Source organism: Mobula hypostoma, chromosome 22 (genome assembly GCF_963921235.1).
Source record: "Mobula hypostoma chromosome 22, sMobHyp1.1, whole genome shotgun sequence".
NCBI classification, from domain to species: Eukaryota; Metazoa; Chordata; class Chondrichthyes; order Myliobatiformes; family Myliobatidae; genus Mobula; species Mobula hypostoma.
Genome location: NC_086118.1, coordinates 54,302,417 through 54,316,738, shown reverse-complemented (window position 1 = coordinate 54,316,738; position 14,322 = coordinate 54,302,417). Strand labels below are relative to the sequence as shown.

The 14,322-nt window shown below is 39.5% G+C and overlaps 1 protein-coding gene across 1 annotated transcript in view; it reads left to right on the top strand.

Annotated features, from left to right (window-relative positions):
- Nucleotides 1–14,322, top strand: part of LOC134336417 (protein kinase C alpha type) — a 317,831-nt gene that overhangs the window by 287,512 nt on the left and 15,997 nt on the right. The window contains exons 14-16 of the mRNA XM_063030625.1: nt 6,370–6,450; nt 9,739–9,846; nt 12,238–12,378. Of these exons, the coding sequence (XP_062886695.1) occupies nt 6,370–6,450; nt 9,739–9,846; nt 12,238–12,378 (330 nt within the window). The remainder of the gene's footprint in view (nt 1–6,369; nt 6,451–9,738; nt 9,847–12,237; nt 12,379–14,322) is intronic.

Sequence of the window (14,322 nt, the reverse complement as noted above, 5' to 3'; positions counted from 1 at the left end):
AGGCCTTGTAATTTTTCATAAATAATTCATCAACTTGAAAAGTGGACCTCAGTCTTTAATTTAAATCTCTTACAGTGGAACATATATATAGATTATAATTTTCATTTAAACGTGCTTACTAGGCAGTCTCTAATGATTTGGGACAGTTTTACTTTCAGTATCAGGTGTAAGATGGGATTGGACACCATTCTATCTAACCTCACCCTCCATTAAGAATGAAGATCTCATACATGACACCATAATCATTGGATTGATTAGTGAGGATTACTTGGCTAGCTTCAGTAGCCCACTCCCCAAACTGACATAGACAAGGGTGCTTCTTCAATCAAATCCCACAACTCTTACCTCTTGTATGTATGCCAAACGTTCACTTGATCCTGACTGATCTTACAAAATTCTTTATCCACAGCCTTCACACAATAAGCACTTCATGAGAAGACCAAAATAGCTCTCCATTGCCCACAAGCAATTGTTTCCCATAAGTCTTTCATATAGCACATAAAATCTTTCTTGTATTACCAGCCACCTCAATAAACGTAAATGCTTCTCCACCCCAAGGGACAGCCTAGAGAGAAAAAAAAATCACTGAACTAAATGGCAGAATTTCTTTAGGAGTTTTATCAACCCAATTCTGATCTGATCTTAAAAAGCTTGTTCAGTGAAACAGATTGGTGCTAAAGAAAGAAAAAGGGAGTTGGTGAGTGATTGTACATCTTGCACTAGAAGCATTGTCTCTATTTATAGGAAGGTGGCAGAGAATGATTAATCTTCTAGCAAACATTCTGCCACCTATCTTTTAGTCTAAAGTCTGAAAATAGAATTCTGCAACGTGATAGCATAAACACTAAGCAAATCTCAAGGCACGTTTGTAATGAAGGATTGCAGCTGGCAGCACATTCGATTTTCTTCTTACCAGTGGCACTACAGATAAAAGAAAGATGTGAATTTTTTAAAATGCCAACCCGAGGGGCTTAATTCGGTTCCTATGTAAAGTTCAAATAGGACTTAGAAAGATTAAGTGAGGTAACAAGGCCAGAGTCTTTAGAAAAATAGGATGTTAAGTATAGTAAAAAAAAAGAAACTTGCATTTTAGTCGTACCTTTGACACTTTATTGTTCCTTAAAATGCTTTGCAGCTACTCTTTGAGGTATATTACTTTAAGCAGATTAGACACTCGATTTATCTACAGTGGTTCACAAATGAAAGATAAACTTTATTTGTCACATGTATGTCAAAACATACAGGGAAATGTGTCATTTACGTCAACGACCAACACAGGCCAAAGATGCTAGGGGCAGCCCACAAGTGTGGCCATACTTCCAGTACCACCACAGTATGCCCACAATTAACCCAAACCCAGAAGATTTTTGAGCTGGCTGGTGGTGTAGTGGCATCAGTGCCGGACTTCGGAGCGAAGGCTCCCGAGTTCAAATCCAGCCAGCTCCCTTGCACGCTTTCCATCCGTGCTGGGTTGAGCATTGAGCTAGCAACTGGGCCTTGTAAAAATAAGAAAGCCTGTTAAAAAAAACACACCATCATGACGGCATCCCGATGACTCCACTCGGAGTTAAGGGCTTTCTTCATAAGACTTTGGAAGGAAATCAGAGCACCAGGAGGAACCCCACACAGTCACAAGAAGAACATTTTACAGACAGCAGCGAGAATTGAACCCCGAATTCCAGTCGCCGGTGCTGTACAGCATTATTACTAACCGCTACGTTACTGTGCCACACAAAATGTTAGTAAATTGACAAACTTGCATCTGCCAGAATACAGATGGTGTAAAATTGAATCCATTTGTGCCTGTTTCACTTACATTTTGTACTATTTTCACTCAAATCCCACAGTTGTTAAGTATTGAAAGCTGTACAAAGGGCTTGGACAATTTTCAGAAATGAAGCATGTTGATGATAATACACTAATCATGTAAACATTCGACAATTCACCAGTTAATCCTGTGAAAGACAAATTTTACTTCCAGTTTTAGCTTAGAACTCTGATTTTTTTTTGTGGGTGCCAGTAGCACGGTTGGCATTTGCTGCCCCCAACTTAGCCAGAGTAGCCAGGCAAGGGTGGCAGATAATACTGAACCAACAATCCATTAGTTTCATGGCCACCATTGTTAATACTGACTTCTGAACTGAATTTCAGTTCTCCCACAAGGTATGGTAGTTTCAAACTTCAGTCTACAGTCCTGACTTCAGGAATCAACTTAATGGCAACTACTGTAGTACCATACCTTGCTGGAGCTTTGTGCTTTTACCCCACTAAATAATACTAATTGTTTTCTCTTTTGTAGTTTTGATCCACATATCATTAAGGTGCTACTCTTCTGTTCTGTCACCTAAATGAAATCCAGCTTGAGCGGGAATGAAATGAAAGCTGGAAATACTGATCAGGTTGAGCAGCATCAATGGAGAGAGGCCCCTGACACCTCAGCAGGACTGAGAAACTTAGAAATCAAACATTTTAAATTGAAGTGAAGTGGGTGATCTACCTCCTATACCTAATAAAGTGGCCACTAAGTGTATGTTTGGGCTCCTTTGCTGCTGTAGTCCACCCACTTCAAGGTTCAACATGTGCATTCAGAGAAGCTCTTCTGCACACCTCTGTTGTAAAATGGGGTTACTTGAGTTACTGTCACCTTTCTGTCAGTTTGAACCAGTCTGGCCATTCTCCTCTGACCTCTCCCATTAACAAGGCATTTTCGCCAACAGAACTGCCACTCAATGGATTTTTTTTCATTTATTGCACCATTCTCTGTAAAAACGCTAGAGCCTGTTATGTGTGAAAATCCCAGGAGATCAGCAGTTTTTGCCATACTTAAGCCACTCGTCTGGTATCAACAATCATTCCATGGTCAAAGTCACATAAATCACATTTCTTCCCAATCAGATACTCGGTCCGAACTGCAACTCAACCTCTTGACCATGTCTGCATGTTTTTTAGTACTGAGTTGCTGCCATTTGATTGGCTGATTAGATAAATGCATTGACAAATAGGTGAACAGGTAAACATAATCAAGTGGTTTCTGAGTGTGTATCATAAGGTAGAAACCAATAGAGCAAGTAAGAAATGGCTTCGCAAACACAAATGATCTTTATGAGGAACTGTACAAAAATAAAATTCTGGAACTATACGCAGCCATGGAACAATAGCACTGGAGATGTTGAGAATCTCAACTAAAACCAGAATGTTGGAAGTGGTAAGAATCCAGCATGCAAATGATGAATATTTGGCAGATAACAGTGATACAATCGTAATATTAATAGTGGACTCCAAAACACAAAAAAAGCACCTGCCTATCAGAAATCAGTCTGAAGGGAAGATCATTGATACAAAGTGTTAACGCCTAGAAATTCATCTCTTGCCAATGCAGCACGTTGTATTCCATGTACAAAATTGTTTAATTGCTTCGGAGCAGAATTTCAGAAAGTAGAACAAACTGACTCTTCTATGTGAAGCAGTATTGCCCATGGATGAATTTCTAGATAGAAATGTTTCTTCCTTGCCCAATGCTGCCACTCAAATATTTACAGCATTTTCTGTTTTACCAAACTTTCATACATCCTTTCAAAATGCTCATATTGCCTGTAGAAACTCAAATCTTATGTAAATATACTTTTTCTCTTGTTTCTCAGCAAATTATAAATAGTATTGCTCTTAGCAGGAATTGCACTTTAAGACTACAGCTACCATAAGATTTGTAAATGTAGCTGGACTTCTGACATATGCAGTGGGAGCTTGTTGAGCAAATAGTAGCACAATGCTCCATTATGGCTGATCTTGCCTGCTCTGGGGATAGGATTTATAATTTCAGCCTCTCACTCCTGCAGTCAGAGATTCCAACATGCTTCACAAAGGCATCAAAGGTGCCCAAGAAGAGCAAAATGAACCGACTCAGCAACTACCATCCTGTAGCATTCACATCTACTGTGAAGTGCTTTGAGGGGTCGGTCATGGCTCAGATTAACGCCTGCCTGAGCAAGGACCTGGACCCACTGCAATTTGCCTACCCACCACAACTGGTCTACAGTGGATGCAGCCTCACTGCCTCTTCACTTGGCTCTGGAGCACCTAGACAACAGCAAGCCTGCTGTGTATCAATTACAGCACGGTGTTTAATACCATCTTCCCCTCAGTACTAACCAAAAAGCCTCAACACCTCAGCCTCTGTACTTACCTCTGCAACTGGATTGTCGACTTTCTTATTGGGAGATCAGGAGACCACAGTCAGTGCGAATCAGTAATAACATCTCTTCCTCGCTTACAGTCAACACTAGTGCACCTCAAGGATGTGTGATTAGCCCACTGCTCTACTCTTTCTACACTCATGACTGTGTGGTTAGGAACAACTCAATCGCCATCAACAAATTTGCCGATGACACCACTCAGGTGGCCCTGAGGAGGCATACAGCAGTGACATAGATCAGCTGGTTGAGTGGTGTCACAACAACAACCTTGCACTCGCTGTCAGCAAGATCAAGGAATTGTGCACTTAAAGAAGGACAAATTAGGAGAACCTACACCAGTCCTCACTGAAGGGTCAGCAGTGGAAAGGACAAGCAGCTTCAAGTTCCTGGGCATCAGTGTCCCAGAGGATGAAGAATATTGATGCACCACGAAGACTCACCAATAGCTGTACTTCATTAAGACTTTGAGGAGATTTGAGTAGTCTTATGTCACAAAAACTCTTAACAATTTTCTATAGATGTACATAGAAACATAGAAAACCTACAGCACAATACAGGCTCTTCAGCCCACAAAGCTGTGCCGAACATGTCCTTACCTGAGAACTTACCTAGGGTTACCCATAGCCCATTATTTTTCTGAGCTCCATGTACCTATCCAGGAGTCTCTTAAAAGACCCTATCATATCCGCCTCTATCACTGTCACCAGCAGCCCATTCCACGCACTCACCACTCTCATCATAAAAAAAACTTACCCCTAACATCTCCTCTGTACCTACTTCCAAGCACCTTAAAACTGTGTCCTCTCGTGCTAGCCATTTCAGCCCTGGGAAAAAGCCTCTCACTATCCACACGATCAATGCCTCTCATCACCTTATGCACCTATGGTAGTGAGTATTCTGGCTGGTTGCCTGATTTAGAAGCTCCAATGTACAGGATCAAAAGATGCTGCAAAGGGTGTATACACAGCCACAGGCATAACCCTCCCCACCAGAAGATATCTTCAAACGGCAGTGCCTCAAGAAGGTAGGATCCATTATTAAGGACTGTCACCATCTGAGTCATGCCATTTTCTCATCATGGAGTCTGCTCCCCACAGCTTCTTCCCCTCTGACATTAGATTTTGGAACAGTCCATGATTCTGGTTCTGACAAATATCAGTGGTTTTTATCTGATAAAATTTAATTCTTTTTTATATACACTCTTAGGTACTTGTCACTCCCAGTACCCTAGCATTATTTTAATGTGGAAGGAAATGGATGCTGCATCTTTTTCACTTTCTGTACTACAGTCATGGAAAATATGAGATATTGTCAATAAGTCATAAGGCAGTAATTCAGTCAATCAACCTTATAGTCACACACGGAGGAAAAAAAACCAGTGAATTGAAGGCACATGGAGCAAACATATTTCAGCATGATCTAACCAAATGGTGGAACAGATTCAAGAAACTGTTTCTCTAACATTTGATTTAATTACTTTAAACTTGCTGCAGTTACTTATAAAAATAGATTATGTCAAGTCTTTTTATTTTAATCCTTATGCAGCAGTTCCTCTGCGTACTACAGTGATATCCTGAATAAGTGTTAAAAAAAAACATTTATGGATAGGAGGAAGCAACGGGTGTACATGGTGAAAACTGGCACTGTTTGAATCCAATTTTAGGATTCTGTATGTTACATGATGGTGGTTCCCTCGTTAGCCTCATTAATCACTTTAGGACTGGCATGCCAAAGGTATTATCATTACATATGGAAAGCTGCAGTAAGGATTGAGTGATGCCATTCATGGATTAGTTCCAGTATTTTTTGTAACTTACATTAAAACAAATTTAAAGCAATTGTGCTTTATGGTACTGATGGAAAGCAAATTTTAAACAGGAGCCATTGGATTAGCCTTTCTAATATTCGTCATACTGTGTCCCTTCAACAAAGAGAGTTGAGAATAGTAAACACTGCCATCTGTGTGTGGGAGCACCCACTGCCCATAAATGGCCCAGGTGATACCACGACCAGAAAAGGTACACTTCAGAAATATAACCAAGCTCATTGAAAGTATCTTGCTTAATGTTTTGGCAGGGACTGGGATGGCAAAATGGTCTCAGCTTCTTATAAACACTTATAATCCTTATAAAAGTATTTAAGGTGTACAGTAATTGCATCAATTTCCTATTTTTAGATTATTGCTTACCAGCCATATGGAAAATCCGTGGACTGGTGGGCCTATGGAGTATTGCTTTATGAAATGCTGGCTGGTCAGGTAAGAAACTCAGGCAAATGCAATCTTTTTTAATGAAAATGCTTTCAAGCTTTTTTTTTACAAAATAGTTATGAAAGTTGGTATAGAAATGATATAAACAGTTGGATGTTGATTTTTTTCCCTCTTCTGCTTATTCATTCAAAAATATGATTATGTAGTAAAATGATTGGAGTATCACAAACAAGAGAAAATCCGCAGATGCTGGAAATCCAAGCAACACACACAAAATGCTGGAGCAACTCAGCAGGCCAGGCAGCATCTACGGAAAAGAGTATTGTCGCCTTTTGGGCCGAGACCCTTCAACGGGACTGGAGATTAAAAGATGTGGAGTTGGGGTTAGAAGGTGGAGAGAGGGGAGGAAGAAACACAGGGTCGTGGGTGAAACTGGGAAGGAGTTTTGCTCCAGTCCTGATGAAGGGTCTCGGCCTGAAACATCGACTATACTCTTTCCCATAGATGCTAGCTTTTGCACTTGCACATGCCTCTGCTTATGTGGACAAGACTCTGGTACACTTGCCTGGAAAGGAGTTTGAGATGTCTCTTTTACACAAGGACCTCAAAGGCAAAGCAAATTGCTTTGCAGCCTTCTAAAATTGCCTGTTGTTAACTTGCAATAAACTGCACACAAGAATACATACTGAAAGGAAATCAACAGTGTAATTGACAGATGAGCCAACTGTGAAACTGTAGAGAGTTAAATTCAGAGGTTGCTGTCAAATTTTGTCTCACCAGGCCGTTGAGTAAACAGTAAACATCAGTTGCTAAGCTGACAAATGCAGAGGTGCAGAAAAGCACATGGCGAGAGAGAGAACATTGCTTCTCGTAGTGATACCCTGCGACATCATAACATGTTACATATTCTTACCAATGTTCTGTCTTAGTAAATTTTCAGCTGTCTGAATCACTGATACAGCAATTGTAGAATATCATAAGTCCAGATTTTCAAGAGAAAATTGATTTTCAAGGTAGATTCAGAACAAGGTTAAAAAAAAACTTTCAGGATCCCAGATATTAATAGAGCAAGGAAGTCATGAAAATAACCACAAACTACACACCGTCCTTAAAATACATTCATTAGGTAGGTATTTTTGGCTTGTACTATTAATAATGATGAAAGGAAAATCAGGCCACTCTTCAAACAGATGATGTGGCAGATTCTGGAGGAAAAGTGATTTCAAATGCAGCAAATGTTTATTGCTGCTGCAGCACCCTTTAATTATTCACTCACTACTATTTTCTGTAAGATGCTTATTCCAACTTATATGGTTTATAGCAAGAAAGGATTGCTGTGATCTCATCTTTTTCATATCCTCCCTATGCAGCAAGGCAAGAGGATTATCAGCCCTGCTACAGTTGTTTGTTCATGACTAATGAAAGCTGTGCAATAGCAATTTTGAATGCTGTTCTTCTGATATATAGCCATTGCTAAACCCTATAGAATTCCACCCAAAGCCTTTGTACTATTAACATTTCTGAGATGAAAACAACATTCATTTGGAATGAGAAGCAATACTGCACTGTTGCAGGGCACCAGCAGAAGGCCTCAAGCAAAAACCCATGGAAACAAAATCAGAGATTTCATCACCCACTATTTCTTGCACATACTTATGAGTTATCCATGACTTTTGGAGCAGGTCACCAACCCATCACCAGTGATGCTAGGTTATGGAGTCATAGAGTTATAGATCAAAGAAACAAATCTGTTGGGGCAACTCATATATGCCGACCAAGGTATCTTCCGGAGATCATCTATTTCCTACGTTTGGTTCATATCCCACTAAACTTTTTCTATACATGAACCTGTCCAAATGTCCACTTAATGTTGGAATTGTACCCACATCTATCACTTTCTCTGGCAGTTTGTTCAATAATTCCACCATCCTTTCCAAGTTCTTGTCTATGCCCTCAAAATTAACCTTCCCCAATTTGGGACTTCAACTTGTGGACTTGACCACCTTTTTTCCTTAACTATTGTAAAATTAATAGAATTACTGTCACTGGTTCTGATGTGTTTCACCAAAGCACTTCAGCCACTTTCCCAGCCTTGCTTTCCAAGAGAAGATCCAATGTTTCCCTTCTCTGTACTTGTAGATAGGGCCATCTACAAATCGCTTGAGAAAACCTTCTTGGCCACAAGTTCAACCCCTTCTAATGCCCCAGCTCTATGACAGCCCTGGTCAATAGATGCAAAGTTAAAACTACAACTATATGATTCCTACAGTTGTCTGAAATCTCCCTACATACTTGGTCTTCTAATGCCTACTAACTATTGGGGAGCCTTTAGTACAATCCCGTCAAAGTGATTACCCCGATCTTATTTCTAAGTTCTACATATAGAGGCTTACTGAACGTTCCCTCAGGAATATCCTCTCAATGCACTACCATGATATCGGCCCTAATTAAAAATACAATTCCCGCTCTTCCTTCCACCTCTATCACACCTATACCTCAGAACATTCACGTGTCAGTCCTGCCTATCCTTCAACGATGCTTTTATAATGATTATATCGCAACTCATGGGCCCACCCATTCCCTAACCTCATCTGCTTTCGATATCAAAACTTTTTTTTTGCATTAAATGTAGTTCAGCCTTCCTTGCTCCATCGCCTGTACCCCCGTCCTGCCTACCGGACTAGCTCACTTTAATTTCTATATTTGCCTTTCTCATCGGCCAACTCTGGGTCCCAGCCCTGCCAAAATAGTTTACCACTCCACCCCCATAGCTAAATGTACCTGGCAGGATATTGATCCCCCACAAGTTCAGATTCAATCTACCCCTCTTCTACAGATCACCTCTGTCCCATAAGAGATTTTAATGGTTCATAAACCTGAATTCCTCTCTCCTGCAGCAGCTCCTCAGCATTCATCTGCCCTCTCCTCTTTTTCCTACTTTTAATAGTGTGCAGCACCAAACGTAATCCAGGAGATGACAAATTTTGAGATCCTGTTTTTTTAACACTCTTAACGTAACACATTTGGGAGGTGGTACAGAAAATTAAGTATACACAAATATTTTTCTATTGTTGGTCTCATTTCCAAATAGTCTGAAGAAGGAAAGTTAAAAAGCGCTAAAATAAAACAAAGTAACACCTCGTAAAAACTTGAGCATAGGTTGGTCCATGAAGTCTTTAAAGGAAAACAAAAGCTGAACTGTCAAGTATAAATTAGACGAACTTTAAAACAATATAAACCTGTTTGTGTTTACAGCATTAAATAACCTTTCTTATCTTGGCAGTTTTATGGGTGTTTTAACTAAAGATTTTTTTTTTGCTTTATACATTCTGACAGCCTCCATTTGATGGGGAAGATGAGGATGAGCTCTTCCAATCTATCATGGAACATAATGTATCTTATCCTAAATCCCTGTCAAAGGAAGCCGTTTTGATCTGCAAAGGGGTAAGACATCAATCTGGTAGCATGACAACACTTGTATAGTATCATCACATTTCATATTGCAATGTTAATAATTGCTTCTCTGTGCAATGTGATAGACCAATGGGATAAAAACTCTTAATAAGATCATTGACAATTATGGCATCGGTGGCTATTCAATACTTCTTGTCCAGGCCAACCAAATAAGAAAGAGGCACCCAGCATTTTCCAGCTCTCAGTTTGTAATTAGCACATTCTAACACTAGTTTTAAATGGGATGAGGGTATATGCCTTTCCCATCCTTTCAAACATAAAACTCTTGACCCCACCACTCTCTGGATCAAATATTTTTCCTCAACTTCCTTCTGAACCATCGAAGATTACTATAATCCTATTTCCTCCAGGTCATTCACCTCTGAGCTGGGAGAAATAGGTCCTTCCTTCCTATCTGTAGATCTCTCATTTTTTTCTATATGTCTTAATCAAAATTCTTCAGTCCATGCATTATCCTCAAATACCTTGTGATCTTCCTTCTCTTATATTCTTAGTGAAAATGTATCAAAATCCCTTCATAATTACTTTTTCTTTTATTTCTTGTTACCTTTAGGGATTTGTGGACATGAACTCTATGGTCTGTATGTTCCAACTCTTCTCAGTCATAAGTTATACAGCACACAACCAGGTTTTTGGCCTAGTTTATCCATCTGACCATTGATTAATAATCATAACTCTTACATTCATATTCAAAGCATAACTGCAACAAACAGAAAGAGCCAGATAACATGCCTTCAGGAGTTTGGAGGATAAAAACAAAGACATTTTAATAGCACCACTGAGACCACACCTAGAGTACTTGTGTCGTTTAGGTCACCATTTGTAAAGGTGGATGTCTTTGAATTGTAGGCAATGTAGATTAGGTTCACCAGGTTGATTCTTGCAATAACAGTGTTGATGTATGAAGAAAAGTAGTTTGCAGGTTGGGCCTATGCTGAATAGAGTAGAGACAAATAATTAGTGTCCTGATTGAAACAAATTCTGAAGGGGATTAACAAGGAGGACAATGAGAAGACGTTTCCATCCAAATGGTATAGAGGACTAGTAGGGACAGTTTCCAAATAGAGGTCCACTCATTTCAGGTGAGGTAGAGGAGGAATTTATTTTGTCATAGCTTTTGGAATTTTCCATGCCAGGCAACAATAGAAACACTCAATGCAGAGAATGAGAAACTCTTAAATTACAGGAAGGTGAGATCTATGTGGAGAGAGCAGGAAAGTAATGTTAAGGCCATGACTGGATCAGCAAATATTTTACTGAATGACACTGTCATTTTTTTAATGTCCTTTTAAGAACTTCTTGTTAATAAATAAAGTGGATTCCAGTTAAATTGGATCATCAGTTAATCAGGGCAGCTCCTTTTTTTGAGCAACACTTCAAGAACAAAAACTAATCAAAAAAGTAACCAGGATTCCCTATATGTTTATTTGGGACACTATACTGTTGGCTAGTTTCTAACTAGCGTCAGTCATGTGTACTTTAGTGGCCGTTAGACACTACACCAGGCTGAGACGGAACAGTTTCTAAATAGAGTCAGTTGCACATGCATGCATTACGTTATCAATTTGGGCTGATGGACACCAATTCAAAAAGCAGTTTTTTTTTAATCGTTTTGTTTTTTTATTTTGACTTTTAAAAATTCAGACCCTTGCCAAGACATCTATATAGGTGTGGTGTCTGCTCTGATTTTGTTCATTTGCAGTCAATCAAAAGAACATGGCAGCGTACACTGGGTGAATTCTTCCGTCAATTAACTATTAGGAACTAATAGTTTTATAGTATTGTAGTAGTATTGGTAGTGCTCTAATTAATTTGAATTTCATTTAAATACATAATTTGTTACTCATTTAAATGGTAGTTTGTCTTTGTTTAATATACCTTTTTAACTACTTCCATGAAACTTCGGCTAATTGGGGCAGCTACTTAATTGGGCCAAAAGATACTGGTCCCAATGTGTCCCAATTAACCAGAATCCACTGTATATGCTGAATTTGCAAACACATTTATATGTTCTATATCTTACAGTTAACGACCTGCTGGAAAATAACACATGCAGTTATTTCTGCTCTTGTTGAGCCATCAAAAAAGTAAAGAAAACTAGAAAATTTCTTCCAACTGTGTAGTATTTTCACAATAAAGGCAAGGATGATATGACACATTTTATAAAAGTGATTTTTACTAAATGTTTTACAAAGTAGTTGCAATAGAAATTTCCATTTAAGTGGGGCTTGTGGCTTTATTTTTGAACCACTTGATTCCAAGAAACAAATCTCACTACTCAAAGTCGCTTTTGAGACATATGATGTGTAAGACATATGATGTTGTAATCTCAAAATTGCTTTTAATATTTTCCCTTGCCAGTTGATGACAAAGCATCCAGCAAAACGTCTTGGATGTGGACCTGAGGGAGAAAGGGACATTCGGGATCATGCTTTCTTCCGAAGAATTGACTGGGAGAAACTGGAACAAAGGGAGATACAGCCTCCATTCAAACCAAAAGTGGTGAGTGTGCCAAAGTACAAATAGCATTGATGTTGCATCTAGGAAAGCTAGGTTGTGTGCACCTATAGTAACTGCTGAGTTCCAATTTACAGAACACTTTATTAAATAGATGGACCGATAGCATTAGGAGATTAAACAATGAATCGGTTACAATTCGAAGTGTGAAGTTTTAAGCCTGTGTTTCCAGTATGAGGTTTTCTCAGTGATTGAACTTTTATCTGTCCAGTCATTTTTTTTTATCTTCCAGTGTTGAGCAAAGCCAGAGGAATAAACAAGCGTGAAATTGTGATTCAGCAAATTGTGTGCAGGACTGATAATCAAATGTGTGTCCAGTGTGTGACAAATGTTGTTGGGAATATTAGCGGCACGTAAAAAAAAAAATCACAGTTAAGGGAACAAAAGAACCTAAAGCTCACTTGTCTTAAACTGCTTTCAGATTAATTCTGCAGTGGAAAAATATTCTTCTACCAGTTTAAAGATGTGGATTGTAGGATTTTATCCACAGAAGCTGTATGCTCCTTTGCTCAGGTTTCAACAAAATGTTGATGATTAAGTTTCTAAGAGTACCTACCGTTGTGCCATTTCTTTACAGTTATAGTCTACAGGAGAAGAATGTTCATATACACCTTGCAATGCCACATAAAGAGTAGGTAGTAGAATTACTGAGCTGCTACAGATTACTGTGGCATAAATTAAAGTAAAAACAGCACTCTCCCGCCATGAGGTAAATAGAAACAAAACAGCAGATCAGCTGCCTCATCTAAGAAAGTAGTGGCACCAGTAGTGAACAAGGAACAGATATAGATCATGTCATTTTACTGAAAGATCAGTAGCTGACACATACTCTGCAAAAGTCTTAGCCACGTATATGTACACAACTAGGGTGCACAATACTGTATTTGTCAACGTGTAAAGGGGAGCAAAGGATGTTGGGAATGGCGAGGGTGGAATGCCGCGGGAGGGACGTGGGACCGGTGGCAGAAGAGGACAGACAGCAGCAGGAAAAGGTGGGGGGGGGGGAGGGGAAGGGGTGGCATGGGTGCAAACACACCCAGCCCCCGAGACACCAGGCAACATCATTTGATTCCAAACCATTGTTTTATTGCTTACAGAATGTCTCTCTGGTGCTTCCCGCTCCCTCCCCCCTTTTCCCAACCATGACTCCCCTCTCCCTGACCCCTTCCCACTCTCAGTCCACAATAGAGTGTCGTATCAGAATCAGGTCTCCCATCACTGGCATATGTCATGAAATTTGGTTTATCTGTGGCAGCAGTACAGTGCAATGCATAAAATTATTACAGTACTGTGTAGAAGTCTGAGGCAGCCTAGCTATATATGTATGTTAGACTTTTGCACAGTACCGTAGGTATGAAGTAACAAAAAATCTTCATTTACCTTCCAGTGTCCAATCTCACACATAGCTCCATATCCTTGCAATATTATGATGCAACAGCCAATATTTTTTGTTAATACACAGATATTTCACAAAGTGAACAAAATGGTTGAAGTATGTATTCAGTAACTAGTGTTGAAATACGTAGAGATAAAATTGAAAGAAGCTATGTAAGTTTATCTTTGAATCCCTCTAAAAACCAACAGCAAGTTGAATACAAGCTGGTGTGGCCAGCTGTCAAAACATGATCTGTGTACAGATGATGTTTTGTACAGGGGATAGACTACAGGGGAATTTGGCAAATCTGAACTGCAATTCATTTAGTAATGGGAGGGCAGAAGGTGATCAGAGTTTTGTTTTTGAGGTTGGAAGCTAGTGATCGGTGATGTTAAGCAGGGATCAATCCCAGTGATACAGCTAGTAAAGTGGCTGGTCGACAGTTCCCGTAACCCAGGTTCAATGCTAGCATTCAGCGGTATCTACTCCAGATCAACTATAGTAATTTGGAACTCCAAGGACTAATGTTAGAGGACTGACAGACTTTCGATTGG